This window comes from Malus sylvestris, chromosome 6 (assembly GCF_916048215.2).
Source record: "Malus sylvestris chromosome 6, drMalSylv7.2, whole genome shotgun sequence".
Classification (NCBI taxonomy): domain Eukaryota; kingdom Viridiplantae; phylum Streptophyta; class Magnoliopsida; order Rosales; family Rosaceae; genus Malus; species Malus sylvestris.
In genome coordinates, this window is record NC_062265.1 from 26,055,714 (window position 1) to 26,074,476 (window position 18,763).

General features: G+C 38.2%; 2 protein-coding genes across 3 annotated transcripts; both read left to right on the forward strand.

The window, feature by feature from the left end:
• The first annotated feature begins 1,222 nt into the window (after positions 1-1,222).
• LOC126626566 (uncharacterized) lies at positions 1,223-7,365 on the forward strand. 2 transcript variants are annotated; one of them, XM_050295930.1, is made up of 13 exons: positions 1,223-2,689; positions 2,877-3,011; positions 3,119-3,263; positions 3,594-3,896; positions 4,420-4,663; positions 4,910-5,082; positions 5,207-5,317; positions 5,458-5,509; positions 5,634-5,737; positions 5,830-5,958; positions 6,168-6,257; positions 6,363-7,124; positions 7,215-7,365. In XM_050295930.1, the coding sequence occupies exons 1-12, from the start codon at positions 1,440-1,442 to the stop codon at positions 6,891-6,893; spliced, it is 3,267 nt and encodes a 1,088-aa protein (XP_050151887.1). In that variant the 5' UTR covers positions 1,223-1,439; the 3' UTR covers positions 6,894-7,124; positions 7,215-7,365. The 2 variants fall into 2 exon arrangements, with proteins under 2 accessions (XP_050151887.1, XP_050151888.1); XM_050295931.1 differs by having other exon boundaries at positions 4,913-5,082.
• Positions 7,366-9,264: 1,899 nt separating this feature from the next.
• On the forward strand, positions 9,265-14,975 carry LOC126626567 (chaperone protein ClpD, chloroplastic). Its single transcript, XM_050295933.1, has 12 exons — positions 9,265-10,219; positions 10,658-10,797; positions 10,886-11,115; positions 11,265-11,373; positions 11,454-11,584; positions 12,441-12,542; positions 12,632-12,913; positions 13,003-13,091; positions 13,197-13,491; positions 13,651-13,884; positions 14,060-14,293; positions 14,523-14,975. The coding sequence occupies exons 1-12, from the start codon at positions 9,486-9,488 to the stop codon at positions 14,844-14,846; spliced, it is 2,904 nt and encodes a 967-aa protein (XP_050151890.1). The 5' UTR covers positions 9,265-9,485; the 3' UTR covers positions 14,847-14,975.
• The last annotated feature ends 3,788 nt before the right edge of the window (positions 14,976-18,763 follow it).

Sequence of the window (18,763 nt, forward strand, 5' to 3'; positions counted from 1 at the left end):
GCGGTCAAAAGTAGTTGCAGGCCGGGATTGAAAAGAAATTGATGAAGGATAGAGCCAAATTATGTTGATCAAACAGAATATGGATAGGTAACAGAGAGGAAAGAAGATAGGATGGTGGATCTGAGGACAAAAACTAGTTGGATCAACGATTTGTAGGGTGAAAGGACCTTGCTGTTGAGGAAGGAGAGCAGGGGAGAAAACATATGAGGAAAGAAGGTAGAGAAGGGAAAAGAAAACATAAAGAAGAAGAGAAAGGCTGCCACCAACCCTGACCATAGCTAGGGCCGACGGCCGGAACGCAAGACCTGAAACTAATGACCGTCACACACAGTGAGAACAACTCTCAAAGAGAGAGAAGTAAATACCTTTTAGACATCAACATTGCCATTAACCAAATCAATTGTAGAACAAACAAAATTCTCTACGCCAACCCATCTAACATTCTCTATACTAAGGTGTATTCAATTGAGAATTTGGGTAATTTTAATGGATTTATAAATCTATAGAGTTTAATTGATTTGTAGAGATTCCATAAAATTTTTTGATTCAATTCATTTGAAATCTCAGGGGAGATAAGATATTTGTGAATGCTTAAGTTGCACTACAAAACCCCTCTAATTCCCACAAATTCCTCAACTTTTAAAAACTATTCAAAATAAATTCTTAATTGAATACACCTGGATTGCAAGTGGCCATTTACCACAGTGATGGAAATGTGTTAAGCCCCCATGACAGGATGGGTTCAAACCCCGTCGGTGGCTAATCTAACATAATCTATCATTTGATAAAAAAAAAAAATAATAATAAAAACCTCGGGGCTATTTAATTTTTTTTCTTTAAAAAAAATAGAACAATTGGTAACAAGCCACGATTATCCACCATTTCCGTTTGATAAAAATAAAAAAATTAAAAAAAAACCTCGAGGCTATTTAATTTTTTTTTCTTTAAAAAAAAGGAGACAATTAGTGGTAAGTCACGGTTATCCACTATTTTCGGGGGCCAAAAAGACTCATAGAGGCATTTCAGCCTCCCTTTCTACACCAACGGTGGGTTTTGAATCTGAGTCCTCCAATTTTTAGTTAAAACGAAGCCTCACAATCCACCATTTACTACTAAACCACTTTAATTTGCGGTTTGGTGGGTCCATTTTTCTGTGCTTAATATTGTAATTGGGACACTTCTTGTACCTTTGAACAAAAAAGAACCACCAATTAATGGGCCGAGTGTAAACTTCTAACCTGAGATCCAGTTCCGTTATCCATGTCCAGTGTGGGTAAGGGCGTCGCCGCGTTAAAATAAGAAAAACAAATTTTGGAGGGAAATGAACAGCGGAAGACAAACGATTCTTCAATCCTCTTCGTCCTCTCCAAACTCCAATCCACTCCAGCGACTCTGATTTTTTCCAATTTTCCAGATTTATTTCCATTGATATTCTTGCTATGGCAGATTTGTCATCCGATTACGGAGGAGAAGTGAAACGGTGCCCTATTCACCGCAAGCGACCGAGACCGCCGAGAAGCGAAGCGAGTACGGCGGTTTCGGTCCACGTGAAGCAGCTCGACGTCCCTCTCACGTGTCCGGAAACCGGTTCTCCGGTCGATTCAATTTGTCTCCAACCGGATCGCCCATACACGATCGGGCGGAGCAATCGTGGTTGTCATTTCGTCTTCGCCGATCGCCGTGTGGGTAAGAAACATTGCCAGATTATTTATAATTCTTTTGATCGGAAACTGTATGTTATTGACGGCGCATTGATTTCGGTTCCTCAATTTAGGAATCGATTGGAATTGGAAGAGTGTTGTAATGTTAGGGTTTCTTTGAATGGGGTTTTTGTGAATGGGATTAGGGTTAGGGAAGGTGTGGCGGTGGAGTTGTCGGATGGAGACCGGGTCTCACTCGGTTGCTCAACTGAGAATTGTTGTAATCCGATTCGGATTGGATTTGTTGTTAATAAGATTGTTTGTGAGGACCAAATTGTACAGAGTTTTGATAACCCCCAAGGACCCGTTAAACCTTTATGTGTATCATGTCCATGGGGACGTAAGAGGGTTTTTGCTTCCCGGGCTGAGGGTTCTCCGTCTTCAATCGTTGGAAGAGCAAACTTTCTCTTAAGTGAGTGCAGGCACATTTTGCTTAGCAATGACCCTATATCGTATATTCGAAAATGTTGTAGATATTCTTTTGAGAATGGATTTATACGAAGTAATGATATAGGAGAATCTCCAGGTCTCGATACTGATAGGCTTCCGCTTAACGGGGAAAAATCATTGTTGTGTCAAACCTCACACAGAGATTGCGATGTGAAAAATAAAATGCAGTTCACTTCAGTCATGCATCAGAGTGAAAATGTAGTGGCTTCAGAACCAAATGGTGTCATCTTACATAAACAAGACAATGCTCAAGTTCCCTCTGAGACTGCTGTTGCTGATGGGAATCTTGAGACATCATCTTTCAATTTTACGGGTAGGGAAGACCCTCCTAATTGTGATGGTATTGTCAAGAACAAAACCCGGTGCAGAAATGTTGCTTCACAACCTGGCAAGAACTTTTACTTGAATCGCCTTTCTTTTATGGGCCACAACTCTTCAACTTCAAGTCAAGATTCCGTTATTTCCTTGCCCGAGCTTCTTTATCCTGTGCAAAGTATTTCACAGATGTTTATTGCAACATTTACAAGTGACATTTTGTGGTAGGTTAACCATATGTTTTTTCATACTTTGTTGTTGGCATGCCTACCTATGAATTGTTTATGCATCGCCCTAGTAGTTTCTCATTCCATTTGGCTTCTCCTTTTTATTATATTATATATTTCACTCATATGTTTCACCTCAAGTACTCTTTTCAATCCTAACTGTCTAATGGTGGTGTATGGGTAGGTTTTTGTCATCCTGTGAGATTCCTAGCCATCTGCCAGTTACAGTTGCTTGTCATAATACTGAAAGATGTTGGAGTTCAAGCCCTAATAAAAGAACATCTTCACCTTATCCAGATTTTCCGAAGTTAGTTTTAGTGTGAGTAATTTGTCATATATCTCGTTCGTTAATGGGGCACTTATATTGTGCACAAGACCTTTATTTTTATTTAACAATATTCATTTTTATGGTTTTCATAATAATAGGTATCCCCCGTTTCCCGAGGCCATAGCTTTTGGTAATGACCGCAAGAGACATGGAATTGCTTGCCATCATCCAAAATTGTTGGTCCTGAAAAGAGATGATAGTATTCGTGTCATCATTACCTCTGCAAATTTAGTGTCAACACAGGTGCTTGTGCAGTTTGAAGTCCTGTTATTTATATTCTATTATTTTGATGTTAATTACATTTCCTATTTGCAAAAGGTCACTTCTAATTTATTTAAGAACTTTGGGAATAATGTAATTGCAACTTGGAATGCATGTATGCTTTGATTTTTATTAATAAAGAAATGTCTGGAAAATTTTATGGAATGTGCAAATTTTTGTGTCTCAATTATAAGAAAGCCTATCGATGATGGATAAATGCAAACTCTTATGTTTATTAATTGAACATTCTGTCACAATTTCTGCCATGTCATTTTCAGCACAGATTACTAATTGCTTCTTATAACTTAGCAGTGGAATGCAGTGACCAATACTGTCTGGTGGCAAGATTTCCCTTGTAGAAGCGCACCTGATTATACTTCCCTTTTTACTCAATTCCACGATGGGGAAACGAATCAAGACTCAAAAACAGATTTTGCTTCTCAGCTGGCTGGATTTATGGCAATGCTACTGACTGATGTACCTAGTCAGGCCCAGTGGATTGTTGACTTGACAAAATATGATTTTGGAGGTGCAACTGGACATTTAGTTGCTTCTGTTCCTGGAGTTCATTCTTATAAAACTCCCTTTATGTTGGATTCCAGGCACTTCGGGCTTGTAAGTGCTTTCATTTGTGATGTGTGCAGTCCAACATCTATACATATATTATTATTATTATTATTTTTTGAATAGGAAAGCTGATCTCCAAATGTCAACACCACCTTGGCATTTTCTTATCCAGAACTATAGACATTTGTCTTTTTATTGAATTATTCTCTTTGAATGTGACCCAGAAACTCAGTTGATCCATGGCATTAGGTAGTAATATGTTTCAGTGTTTTTCTTGTAAGTCAAACTTCCACCTCCCCCCCCCCCCCCCAAAAGTGAGTGCAAGCTCGTTTCTGTGATTTTCATTTTGCCTATGTCCAAATAATGAGTTTTTCATAATTTATTTTACCGTATGGGCAGGGAATTCATTAAATGCCCACTTTTCAAACATACAAAAAAGTCCTAAATAGGATTTAGCTCAATTTTGGTGGTTGCATTTTATCAGTATCAATAGGGAAGACTTCAGATGTTTTTTTTCAGTGGCTGCTTGGTCAAACTACGTTTCTAATTCTGTTACTAATTTTTATGTCAGGCTGATCATGGTGCGTCATCTGGTGCAAAATTCCTTGGATCTGTTGAAGCATCTGTAGTTGGTCTAAGCTACCTCTTTCGCAATGCAAAAGACTCAAATGGTGCAAAGCTTAAGAAATTGGCTTCATTTCTGAGGAAATCATGTGAACATGCAAAAGCTTTATCAATTGTTTTAACAAGAAACACAAATGTTCCTGCAGATGCAAATGCAGTGAATATTGTTGTTCCTGACTCCAATGAGGGAGGTAAATTCACATTGCTTTTAAAAAAACAGTCACTTATAAATTTATTTTTATGTACTTTTGGTATCAGGTGTTGTTTGCATAATATAATTATAAAATTGTATGAATGGGGATTGTTTCTCTTTTATTGCATGCAGGATGATTGTTCTATTTGTCTATCTTGAATCCTCTAAATGTGTGAATGTGGTTAAGTTGTGACCCTTGATGCTGTCGGTTACCTAAGTAGAGTAACTTCTTTGTTTGTTGTAGCAGACTCTGTTCAACTTGGCTTCTTGCCTAGAAATGTTGCAAAATGGGTCTCTCCACTGTGGGATATTGGACTCTTCAGCTTCTCTGGTTATATCTGTCCTAAAGAAGCTCTTGCAGCAGCTTTAGGAGGAGGAAACAGCAAGAAAGTGCAACTGATACTGCATGTGTCACAGGTATTCTATTCTGCATTATTGATATGCTTTGTGGAGTCATGAACTGGAGCTTACTCTAAATGCTAGCACGAAGACTTCGATTTGGAATGTGCATTTATGATAAACATAATGCTGCTTTTTGCAGGGACCCAAGTTTGAGGATATATCAAATATCATGGAATCTCAACATATTTTTGCATTATGCTCTCTGATTGGTGCCGTTCAAAGGTGTACAGGCCTCTGGCGACTGCAGGAGGTAATAGCTCCGATATTCTTAGTTGTCAAATTTCAGTTTATACTTCCATGATTAAATGTTTATATGCAACTGATGCTGTTCAGTGCTTCCTAGTTTATGTTGTTGTTGCAGTATCTTATGCAGTATTTTCTCTTTATCAGGTTTTAGGTCAGTATAATTGGCCCGAATCACTTGACTCTGATTTTGTTTATGGTGAGTGTATCTTATCTTATCTTGAACAATCTTAATCTATTTTAGAATTTGGAATATATATATCATTAACGAAAAGAGAAACTCCAAAGACACGTTCTGATTATTCAGTTGGATTTTTTTTAAGGCGCATCCTCAATTGGGTCAATCAATGCCAAATTTTTAGCTGCATTTTCAGTAGCTGCAGGAAAGAAATCATTGGAATTCGAGTCTGAAGAGTCCGATCCAGAGGTAATTAGACACTCTGTCCTTTTACAGAAATTCTTGAAGAGTTTATGTCATGTTTATTCATTTACCTCTGGAGTTCTCTATACTCTTAACAGTGGGGCTGTTGGAGTGCTAGTCAAGAATCAAAAAGTCCATCCATTAAAATTGTTTTTCCTACCATAAAAAGAGTGAAGAATGCATGCAATGGAATCTTTCCTTCAAAACGCATTCTTTGCTTCTCTGAGGTATGTGATCTTTCAGCTTCTTGCAATATCGGTTTTATCTTATATTTCCGGATTATTATCTGCATTGGTTTAGCACTATTTGTATTCAAGTTTAAAAAGTTATTGTGAATCCGTAACTGATGGTTAGGAATTTTTTCTTTTTCAGTGATAGGGTTTAGCCCTTACATCTTACTATTTGTTGACAATGTACAATTTTTTTATTTCCTTAGAAAACATGGCAAAGGCTGAGGACTATAGACATACTTCATGATGCAATTCCTCACCCCTACGATAGAGTAGGACATCCAATGCACAGCAAGGTATGAATTTATCGCAAGAGGCATCTGGCATCTTGTCTTACACTTACACTGCCATATGGATAATATTGTAGCATCTTATCTGCATTACATTTCTAATATATGCAGGTGGCACGGAGACGCTTCCACTCAAAGACAGACGGATCTTCATTTGGTTGGGTTTATTGTGGTTCCCATAATTTCAGTGCAGCGGCCTGGGGACGACCAATCAATGGTCCATTTGGTTTAAACATGAACGGACTAGGGAAAGCCAACTCTACTTTGGGTCAGATGCTTCATATTTGCAACTATGAACTTGGGATCATTTTCACCTTTCCCCCAACAGACACAGATGGTAGCGCCAACAAAAATAGCGCAAAATTGGATAATATTGTTTTGCCATTCATTGTGCCTGCTCCAAAATACAGGCGAGGAGACAGGCCAGCAACAGGGAAGGCTATGAGGGAGGCATTAGCCGAACTTACTGAACAAGAGAGACAAAAACTTTTAGAAGCAGCTACAATCGAGGAAATTATGGAAGAGACTCCAGACGAAGATGAAGTAGTTGAGGCGGATGATTATGTTGCAGAAGAGAAGGAAGAGGAGAAGGCTTACGCCAAGATACTTTGGAGCCAAGTAGACTCATCCGAGAGCAGTTGAATCTCCATTTGGAGTGAAATGCAATCACCCGGAGCAGAAAGAGTTAAGCACCGCAGCTGCTTATTTATGCAAGATAGAAATCTTGCCGTGCATATATCATTAAGACATGCACTGTCCCATCCTCCTGCTTAAACCGTTGATCTCACTGACAAGGCGAGAAGTAGATTTGGTGTGTCATGTCTTTGGAGGAAATAAAAACAGAAACTCGCCAACTCGGTATCCTCCAAATTGGTAACGACATCTATCCTCTAGCATTTTTTACCTTGATCAATTTGCTGCTGGCCTGCTAGTAACTTTAGTTTCATGTCTTTTGTGTTTCAGGCCCTGGAAAGTCAGCTGGATTATAAAAGCAGCAGGGCTGCATTTTTTAGGGCTCAAAATTGATATGTAACAAAAATATATGTACAAACCAAACTTTTATATGATGGAAGGGAAGTTTGGCAAACTTAATCCCATGACATTTCCAATTCAACCCTTACCCAACTCAACAAAATCTGCATTCTTTGAGGGATGAAATTGGTATTTAGCAGGTCCTAGTGTATGAAATACAAGAACCAACCTTCGTAACATGCTGGAAAGGAGAGTTGGGCAAGTGTTTGTCCTTATACAGACTGACCTCAACACATGCCAGTTGAAACGAGAGATTTTTGGTTGTGATTGTAACACCGTCACGTAAGTGGTGGATATCAACTTGTATTCTAATTTATTTTGTTAACTGAAGGAGTGATATTCACACATCTTTTTTTTTTACTTCTCACATCCTTATAATTTCCGGCCGTCGGATCGGGTGAATTAAAGAAGATTAATAGATATAAATCAACAAGAGATGTGTAAGAAGTAAAAAATTGTGTGGATAGTACAACCCTAACTAAATACTATATCCTAAAACATAAAGCTCATCATCTACCCATATATGGACATGTGGATAGTACTCCATGACGGTTTCATAGTCAAACAAACGAATCCAGATTGGCGGATCCTTTTGTGAGGATACTAGAGATTCTTGAATCGTGTTCGTTTATCGTACATCATGCGATAAAAAATTATTTTAAATATTTTTAATTAAAATTAAATATAAACAGTACTTGACAAAAACTGAACTCACGATATATGATGAACGAACATGATTCACAGATTCCTAGAATCCTCAACAAAAGAATCCGAAGAGGATCCTGTTGGCAAACAGACAGTTAATCTTGCATTTTAAAATTAAAAATGCTACATAATAGTGCACGATTGATTTAAAATACACGAGCATTCCTTTCTCCGGTATGTATCTGCCAGTCAGCCGCCCGAATCTGTGAGAAAGAAAGATAAAAAACCGTAGTTGTTTTCTTTAATCCGGACAAAAGAAAGAGTTGTAGGAGGAGGAGAAAAAGCAACAGTAGCAACGTGCACAAAGAGCAAAGGTTGACGTGTCGGCCCATTCTACTCATACCTTTCGTCCACCCCTCTCCTTCCTTTCCTTTCCTTGCCGTCTTTCTCTCATCAAGGTTTAAACTTGAAACCTAATTACTTTTCTACGTTTTTGCAAAAAAATGGGAAGCAAGCGAAAAAATGGTACTTTGGGGACTTGTCAAACGTGGTTCTGTTCTGTCCTCACCCAATTTCCTGAATGAGGATCTTCTCTAGATCTTCTTTGTGATGATCTTCTTTGTAAGGATTCTGAATGGAAATCTTCAAATTGTATGCGTTTATCGTACATCGTGAGGTCATAAATCATTTTAAATATATTTATTTAAAATTAAATATTAATAATATTTGATAAAAATTGATCGCACGATATATGATAAATAAACATGATTTGAAACTGGATCCTCACAAAGAGAATCGTGAGGATTCTCATTCCAATTTCCTTAACGTATTGGGCAATTGAGCGGTGGACGGTTCCGACTTCAAACTAAAACGTGACTTTGCTCTTCCAATCATGAGCCACTCTTTTGTTTTGGCAGGCAGGCAGGCAGCGCTCATATGCTTACTTTCTAGTCAGCCGTATGTTCCCTTGTTCAAATTGGGTACACCGTACACATGTTTATTGACTTCTGAATTGAAGGGAATTTTATGTACGACTAACCGCATGCAAATGATAACTTAGGTAATTTCGGTTTTGTGTTTGGTCATACAGATATTTGACTTGTCAAACATTAAAGTTTTTCATAATCTATGATAAGACTGATCAAATAAATTAAGGTAAAAATATTCTTGAGTTCATATAGTTAAAACCACACTAGTATTCGAAATCTCCACACTCTTTTTCTTAGCAATTTATTGGACTAAATATGTTGATAAATTTTAGTTTAAGAAGCATTGATTATGATTGGGAGAGAGTATAAAAAGAAAAGAGAAGAAGGAAGAAGTGTTTGCTTTCGCTTGGAAATGAAGAGATCTCTTGGACGTGGTTAAACATTAGCATCAATCAAGACACCTTTCTTTCGCCTTCAGCTTAACAAATTTATCATTTTATACAATTTTTTGGATCCAATAATCCTCCATTTATTCTTTACACTATTTTTTCAAAGCAAACCCAAACCTTCCCACCCTCCTCTCTCTCTCTCTCTCTCTCTCTCTCTCTCAAAGTCAGAGCTCAGGAGAATGCAAGTGTCATCGTCGTCGTCCTCCTCCGTGCTGATTCCTTCACTTCAATGGTGGACTCCGTCTCTAAATTCTTCTACTTCTAATTGTTGCTGCACTCAATTCCTCCGTTATGATCGCAGCCGAAGCAGAAGTAGCGGCGGCGGCAGGCAAGTCTTCTCTCTCTACCCAATTCGCCTCGCCAACCCATCACCCCCTTTTGCTTCTTCTTTCCTTTCCCCCTTCAAAGCTCGCACCTTTCCCACCGGCCCCACCGGCCGGCGAAAAACCAAGCTCCGGATCGTCGCCGCCGTCTTCGAGCGGTTTACGGAGCGAGCAGTCAAATCCGTCATCTTTTCCCAAAGAGAAGCCAGAGCTCTCGGCAGAAACATGGTGTTTACCCAGCACCTGCTTCTGGGTCTGATCGCCGAGGAGGAGCAGCACCGCCATCTTCATCCGAATTCCCACGGCTTTCTGGGCTCGGGCATCTCTATAAACCAGGCCCGGGAAGCTGTTCGCGCCATTTGGCACCACCATAGTCAAAGTCAGACTTCTTCTTCTGCAGAAGTTGATCCTTCTGGCCGAGCTGCTTCCGCTTCCGCCACTGATGTCCCCTTTTCAATTAGCACAAAGCGGGTGCTCGAGGCGGCGTTGGAGTATTCGAGGGCTAGAGCTCACAACTTCATTGCGCCGGAGCACATTGCCATTGGTTTATTCACCGCTGATGATGGAAGTGCTGGTCAGGTCCTCAAAAGGTACTTTTTTGTCCTCAATTTTGTTTTTCTAATTTTTGTAATTGGGTTGATTAGCTATGAATTTCCTTTGTTCGAAATGCAGTGTGGAACATATGATTTCAAAACTTGGTAGAAAGAAGTATGATGTGCCTATACTTGTTTACTATGGGGTCCTCTATATGCTCCATGTGTTTGTGTTATGAATGGTGGGAATTGGTTATTTTCTTGTCAATAACTACCTTATGCATTTGTCATGCTTCGACGAGTTTGCAATTGCATGGTACATAACCGAAAAGTTGTACCTTGTAATGAAATTGTGTGACCTGAGAGAGAGGGATAGAGAGCATATGACATCTGTACGGGCTGCATTTACATGATTTCATTTTTGGGGACGAGGTTTAAGGTGCGAAAGTGTATATGAGTTTCCATTCTGAAGCTAATAAATGAATGCGATTTCAGACTGGGGGTAGATGTAAATCAGTTGTTAGCCGAGGCAGCCTCGAGGCTTCAAGTAGAGCTTGTCAAAGATGGTAGAGAACCATCTGGGGGATTTCAAAATTCCCTTTCCAAAAAATCAACTGCTTCTGGGAAAAAGAAAGGTAAGAAGTAGGTTTGCTCGTCTCTATTGTTTAGTTTTTTTGCTACAAAATCAGAGGGAATTGCCCTGTAATTCCTCTGTCTTCTCAGATAAAAGTGCTTTGGACCAATTCTGCGTGGATCTTACTGCTCGTGCTAGTGAGGGACTCATTGATCCTGTTATCGGCCGAGACACTGAAGTTCAGAGAATTATTCAGATACTTTGTCGCAGAAGTAAAAATAACCCCATTCTTCTCGGTGAAAGTGGGGTTGGAAAGACGGCCATTGTTGAAGGACTGGCGATTAGTATTGCACAGGCGGATGTCCCTGCTTTTCTCCTGGTGTGTTCTCACAAATGATTTATATTCCTCTAGCTCATCTAACTGATCTAGCTTATCTAGCTCTACACTCCCATCCCAATTCAGTTGCTTATACATTAAATTTAATGTAGCTGCATATTAATAATTTGATTAGCCTTATTTTTCCACAGGAAAAACGTGTAATGTCCTTGGATATAGCACTATTAATGGCTGGTTCAAAAGAGAGGGGAGAAATGGAGGCGCGTGTTACCACATTGTTAAGTGACATAAGAAAAGCAGGTGAGTAAACATTTTTCAGTTATTTATATAAGAAAATAATCAATTCCTGTCTGCTCATTCATGATGTGCTTGCATTGCAGGAAACATTATTCTTTTTATTGATGAAGTACATACCCTCATTGAGTCTGGAACAGTTGGACAAAGAAATAAGGGGTCTAGTCTTGACATTGCCAATCTAATAAAACCGCCCCTTGGGAGGGGTCAATTACAGGTTATTTGTCTACTTCGCCTTCATTCAATCTTGTTCTATATGTAATTTTAGTTACCGTCCTCATGTATTGGCATGGCATCTCGTCATAAATATTATATCTAGTTAGTGAAGGCATCACTAACACTTAATTGGAAGCCATTAGTCATCTATATGATCAATCGTTAACTGGTCTTCGCAATATAGGGCATTGACCTATAGCGTTATGCTTAGTGCTCGACTTATGGAGTTATCTTAGTGCTTGACCCAGAGATCCTTTGAATAAACGTCTTCATGCATTGAAGAGAAAGTCTAAATTGTATGCCAGAAGGGATTTAAGCATGAGATTGCGAGATTGCTAAGAACTAATAGTGACAGATAACTTGTTGATAATGATGCTTGCACCCAAAGCCAAGTACAGGGATATAAGCATTTGATTGACACTAGTTCTTATTACCAAATATGATTACTAATGTTGAACTCAAGTCAAGTTCCTTTTCTCTTTGGATTATGATGTAATTGTCTTAACCTTCACAAGTAGATATAATAATTCAAAGGTACGTTTTCGTTTCTTGTTCTTATTTCAGTCAGTGATGTTGGAAAGTGACTCGGTACACTTTCTAAGTTTCTAGGGCTATTATCTCATTCATTCATGCATTATTGTTCTGAGTAGCTGAAGTTATTTTATCGAATGAATCTTGGCATACAAAGATAGGAAATCCAGATTTTTTTTTATCCCACCGTAGTTTTCTTTGTTGTTACATGGAAATGGAATCCAAATCAGTTATGTTGGAGCAATGCCCTGATTTTGTGTTTAAGATCTGTGCTTGTTTTCTAAGTTCTCTTAGTCTAAGTTGCTTTAACATTCTGTTGTTTGCAGTGTATTGCAGCCACAACTGCAGATGAATACAGGTTGCACCTTGAAAAGGATAAAGCATTTGCACGAAGATTACAACCTGTTTGGATTAATGAACCAAGCCAGGTATTTTTCAAAATGAATTTTCATCTTACTGTATGTGAAGTGATCGGTCATTATACAACCCGGAATTGAAATGATATAAATTTTTTTAGGATGATGCAGTTAGGATTCTATTAGGTCTACGTGAGAAATATGAGGCCCATCACAACTGCAGATATGAACCAGAAGCCATTATTGCAGCTGTGTATCTAGCAGCAAGATATATACCTGATAGATATCTACCTGATAAAGCTATTGATCTCATTGATGAAGCGGGAAGTAGGGCTCGTATGGATGCCTTTAAGAGGAAAAGAGAACAGCAAATTTGTATACTTTCAAAGTCACCTGATGACTATTGGCAAGAAATTCGGACAGTTCAGGCGATGCATGAAGTGGTACTGACATTGCTCCTGTTGTCTGTTATATACTTATCGTGTTTAGTGATCCTCGTATGATGCTAATGTTGTGACTACAATATAAGCAGGTCCTAGCGACTGAACTAAAAAATAGCGATGCTTCTAGTGTGGATGATATCAGAGAACCCTCCTCTTCATCTTCCACATCTGGTGATGAGTATGACCTTTGGCCCTGAAAACATATCTGGAGGATAATGCAGTTGGCCTTTCCCGAGGTCACAGAATGATTTTTAACTGGATTTCTTGCTAATATATTTTTCAGACCTGCAGTGGTGGGACCAGAGGATATAGCAGCAGTTGCCTCACTATGGTCAGGAGTCCCTCTTCAGCAGCTCACCGCTGATGACAGAATGCTTCTGGTCGGTCTTGATGAGAAGCTTAGGAAACGGGTTGTTGGTCAAGAAGAGGCTGTTGCTGCCATTTCTCGAGCTGTTAAGAGATCCCGGGTTGGACTGAAGGATCCTGACAGACCCATGGCAACACTGCTCTTTTGTGGTCCGACCGGGGTTGGCAAAACTGAATTAACAAAAGCTTTGGCCGCATCTTATTTTGGATCAGTAAGTCTTCACTCTTTATAAGAGAAGGTACTCTTTCTGCAATTGAGTAATTGCTAAGATTAAAAGTACAATGGAACCTCGATGCATTAGGAGCTCGATGAGGCATAGGCATACATCCAATCAAAATATTTTATGTGATTCTTGATGTTATTGTTACAGGAGGAAGCCATGCTACGGTTTGACATGAGTGAATATATGGAGCGCCATTCTGTTAGCAAATTAATAGGGTCACCCCCAGGTTATGTTGGCTATGGAGCTGGGGGCACTCTAACCGAAGCTATTAGAAGACGACCTTTTACAGTGGTTGTGTTTGATGAAATAGAGAAAGCCCATCCAGATATCTTCAACATCCTTCTCCAAATTTTTGAAGATGGCCACCTGACTGATGCTCAGGTTTGTTACCTTTGGCTTTAAGTTAGTTGGGTATTTAGCTCGATACAAGGAAACTGTCGCTTGGTTGCTCCATAGTATTTTTTTGGTTGCTCTAACTTTTTAAGTTTTGTGATCACTTTCTTTCTTACTAGTCTTTGATTATTGACTCATTTTGTCGACAATGTGGGTTTGATAGGGACGGAGAGTGTCATTTAAGAATGCGTTGGTAGTGATGACGTCTAATGTTGGGTCCACTATCATTGCTAGGGGCAGACAAAGCTCCATTGGTTTCTTGCTTGCAGATGATGAGGTAACTTCATATGCCGGACTAAAAGCAACTGTAATGGAAGAACTCAAGACATATTTTCGTCCAGAGTTGCTGAATCGGATAGACGAAGTAGTTGTATTCCATCCCCTTCAAAAGGCTCAGGTATGCCATCTTTCATTGATTTTAGGAATTCCAGTCCCTTAAAAGTAGAAATTCATCACCTTAATCCATTACATCTCTAGGGTTAGGCATTTCCATAGCGCAGCTTGTCTCCTCAAACTCCGCATCTTTGAATTTTTGTAACCTCCGGTGCTGCTCCTCACCGGGCTTGTAACCTCCGGCTTGATATTATATTTACATTCTAATTTTTGTGTCATTTTTTTTACGCTAGATGCTCGAGATTGTAAACTTAATGCTACAAGAGCTGAAGAAGAGGCTAATGTCTCTGGGAATGGGATTGGAGGTGTCTGAATCTGTCAAGGGCCTCATATGTGAGCAAGGCTACGACCGGTTTTATGGCGCCCGCCCGCTTAGGAGGGCGATTACGTCAATAATTGAAGATCCGTTGAGCGAAGCGCTTCTTGCCGGAGGTTACAAGCCCGGTGACACTGTCGTTATCGACGTAGATGCTACCGGAAACCCGTTCATAAGAAATGGATCAGATCAGAGTGTCCAGTTGTCTAACAGCAGTATACAACATCCATCTTGTAGTTAATCAAAGTTTTGTTTAAGTTCTCAGGTGATTAATTAATTGTATATAGTAAATCATTAATTCTTGAAGCATTGGGCTCACATTATTTATTTTTAAATACAAATTGGCATGCTGCCGCCTTTAATTTTCTCACTTTAGTACAATTATTATTGCTTAATATTGTCTTAATATTAACAGTAATTAAGCAAAACAATTCGGACAAGGATTGTCTGCCCCTTCTTGTTCCCGTGCCCTCCCATGCCCTCCTGGTTTGTGTGGTCACGGTTAAGCTATGTCAACATTTTATATTGTTTTTTTATAGATATAATAAAACAAAAATGAATAGTAATATAAAATGATGACGTGGTTTAATCGTGATCACACAAACAGGAGGTCACGGAAAAGGCATCGGAACTGGAGGGTAGACAATCCTTGTCCGATAAACAGAAGGGAAAAAAAAAAAACACTGTATGGGCCTAACTGAGGCACAACGTCAGCACGACACATTGGAGGATAATTCATTGCAAGTATGCTAGCAACTATCAACGGCTAAGCTAGTGACAACACTAAAATTAATGATTGATATGCCCTCTAAAATATACCCCGTGATACTCGAAACTCGTCTTTGTCTCATCCCTCCAACTCTGTCAAAAATTCGGCTATATCTCAAGTGGCAAAAGTTAACCTACAAATGTTGCTCATGTAAAATCTGCCTTTTTTTTTCCTTCATCTCCGTTCAATTTTCACGCACGTCCGTCCAATCAATCAAGATGTTAACTTTTTTTTGAATCCATCTGTTAATTTATGATTTAGTAGACAAATTTGTTTGGTTTGATCTTACAAAATTCTCTTCTTTTGGATTTTTTTACAAGTAGGTAAATTTTATACCTACCTCGACATTTTTCAAATCCTTATATTCTTATATATCTCAGATCACATGCGGTCCAATATCTTAGTGGATAGAGTGTTAGATTTTACTCATCCCGATTTCAAAACTCCCCATTCCCTAAATTAATATAAGACTTTTGAAATTCCCCCTCCGTTTAATATTAGTAAATTTAAAAAAAAAAAAATATATATATATATATATATATCTCTCTCTCTCTCTCAGATCAGGCAAATAAAATATCAGAACCAAGGGGTCAGAATTAAAAGTAAAATAAAAACCATGTGGGGTTTGAATTATGTACTTGTTGTGTTCTTATTTATGCACCTAATTTAATGTTGACTCTCCCTTAATTAAATTAGTATTAATCCTAATTTTTTGGTATATGTTTTTGAGCCATCTCCACAAACGTTATTCCCTTTGTTTTTAAGTGATGAGCTGCCCTGGAGTAGTTGGCCTTTGTCTCTATAATTTTTTTTTTTTGGGTCACGGGGGAAGAGTAAGGAGTATACATTGCACCTACACATTGAACTATCATCAATGAGTGAGGAAAAAAATATATATATCATGTCCCTTAGCAATATGGCTTACAGGTGTTATTCTTTCACTTCTAAGTGAACAGGTTTAAATTCAACTCTCATGGATGATGAGTTTGATTTTAAATTGTAATTACCAATGTTTAAAATATTTACGAAATTGTCAATGTTTTCGTCAAAATATTTAAAAAGTCAAGGACTGATATGAAAAGGGGCTAAAATGGAAACTTCAACCTATATCGACGAGATGTAAGAAAATACTGATTCACTACAGAAAATTTATCGAAACCCATGACAAATTTTGAACTTTTAAATTTTTTTGAGAAAATTTTCTCTAATTTTGACTAAATTTGAATGAGTTGATATACATACCTATTGTAAATTTCCATAATTTCTGTTGAATGCAACCAATATCGATATTTTTATAAATTTATATATCGATATTTTCACCTATATCGATTTTTAAACACAGATTAAGACTGATAGCTTACTTCAAATCCGCATCCTTTAGTTTACATTATAATTCTAATATTAAATGTTTATTAGCTATCTATGTATTATGTGTAGGGTGTGCCATGTGGATCTAAAACCAAGCTCAACGACCTCATACAACCAATTACTTTAACGATCCATTTAATCACAAATCATCTGAAATATATATTTTAATTAGGCACTATTGATAAGCATGAAGCTCTATAATCGACTTAAATGCAAATCATGTCTGTTTCTATTTCCTGGAACCCTATTTTGCAATTTAATACTACCACTGCAAATATATAAACTTTTGCAGCTTTTATTTTTCTTGTGTCTCAAGTAAAACAAAATTGGTATAACAGAAGTCATTTGCTTTCACATGTACACTGTTTGTTGTGATGAGGGTGAGTGGTATTTTTGTTTTGTTCTCTTGTTGATTTTAGGGTAAATTATATAGAAACCCCTCAAGTTTGAGATCTATTACAACCTCATATAATATCTTTAAAACATTTCACTTTCATACCTTACGTATTATTTTATTTCAAAACAACACATTCGTTAGATTTTCTATCCAATAGTCTGTTAAATGCTGACGTGGCTGCCACATTTGTGCTGATGTGGCTGCCACATGGCAAAAAAAAAATTAATTTTTTATACATTAACAATTTTATAATGTTAACCCTATTTAAAAAAAAAAAAAAAAAACCAGAAAACCCGAACCCAGATCCCCTTCCCCACAACCCCACATCTCACCCCACCCCCTTACCCATATATTCCTTCCCGTCCGTCTCCGTCCGTCCCCACCCCCTTACCCATCTCTCCCACTCTTCTTCTTCCTCCACACCAACCCCAACACTCCTTGACACCCTTTTTTCAATTCCCTCATTCCCTCTCCCTCTCCCTCTCTAGGGTTTGAACTTTGAATTCCACCCCTCTCCCGCCTCTTCCCCCGCCACCCTCTGCCTCCACGCATCTCCTTCCCCCAAAACCCATATCCCCCTCCACCTCTCCCACCTCAAAGCCCCCACCTTTAATCACTTATCTGATTTTTTTTTTTCACTAGTTTTCTTAGAAACCCTTGCAACCCACTACCTGCAAAACCACAACCCATAACCCACAAGCCAAATACCTGCAACCGTTGGCCGAGGAGGTCGCGAGCTTATAGTCGACGGGAAAGGCAGAGGAAGGCATGTGGGTTGTCGCGGGGAGGAGGGGGGAACAGAAGGGTTTGGTTTCTTCTGATTCTGGTTTTTTTTGTTTTTTTTAAATAGGGTTAATATTATAATATTGTTAATGTATAAAAATTATATTTTTTTTTCATGTGGCAGCCACGTTAGCATTTAACAGACAATTGGATGGAAAATCTAACGGATGTGTTATTTTGAAATAAAATAGTACGTGATGTATGAAAGTGAAATGTTTTAAAGATGTTGTATGGGATTGTAATAAACCCTCAAACCTGAGGGGTTTCTATTTAATTTACCCTTGATTTTATTACTGTTTTAAAAGTCTCCGTCTAGTGGTGCTTAGGTTCTGCTTAGGCCTTAGGTAGATGATTACTGCCATGATTAATCCTTAAGTGTTTAGACTATTTAGGTGCCCACCTAGACTGCATAGGTTGCGACTCTCACTTAGACAAAAAACAGATAATTTCCATTTTGTATTTTACTTTTTCAATAAATTGTAAGAGATTTGTTAGATACTTGGATGAACACTCATTATATGTTGTTTCCCCATGTTTTCAATATAATATGGTACTTTATAATTTATATGTCATTCTATTTCGTAGTTTATGTATCCCAGTACAATTTGTATTTTATAAAGTATAAGCAGACATTTATTTATATGTTATATAATAAATTTAATTAAATTAAAAAAAAAGCCTAAGCCTCTGCCAAGGCCCCGCTTAGACGCCTATGTGCTAGCACTTGCTCGCCGTCTGGCTAGTGCTTAGGGCCTTTTAAAACCTTGTTTTTTTCTTATATTATATAGATAAATTAGATTCACCAGATTCACATTCGCTTTGAAAAGAGATTTCTAGATAA

What these genes read in the sequence shown, in the direction of transcription:
- LOC126626566 (XM_050295930.1), top strand. Translation starts at nt 1,440, where the DNA reads ATGGCAGATTTGTCATCCGATTACGGAGGAGAAGTGAAACGGTGCCCT. An exon ending in CTGAAGAGTCCGATCCAGAG is followed by an intron (nt 5,738 to 5,829) that starts GTAATTAGACAC and finishes TACTCTTAACAG; the next exon opens with TGGGGCTGTTGGAGTGCTAG. An exon ending in GCATTCTTTGCTTCTCTGAG is followed by an intron (nt 5,959 to 6,167) that starts GTATGTGATCTT and finishes TTATTTCCTTAG; the next exon opens with AAAACATGGCAAAGGCTGAG.
- LOC126626567 (XM_050295933.1), top strand. Translation starts at nt 9,486, where the DNA reads ATGCAAGTGTCATCGTCGTCGTCCTCCTCCGTGCTGATTCCTTCACTT. An exon ending in GCTGGTCAGGTCCTCAAAAG is followed by an intron (nt 10,220 to 10,657) that starts GTACTTTTTTGT and finishes ATGCGATTTCAG; the next exon opens with ACTGGGGGTAGATGTAAATC. An exon ending in ATCCCCTTCAAAAGGCTCAG is followed by an intron (nt 14,294 to 14,522) that starts GTATGCCATCTT and finishes TTTTTACGCTAG; the next exon opens with ATGCTCGAGATTGTAAACTT.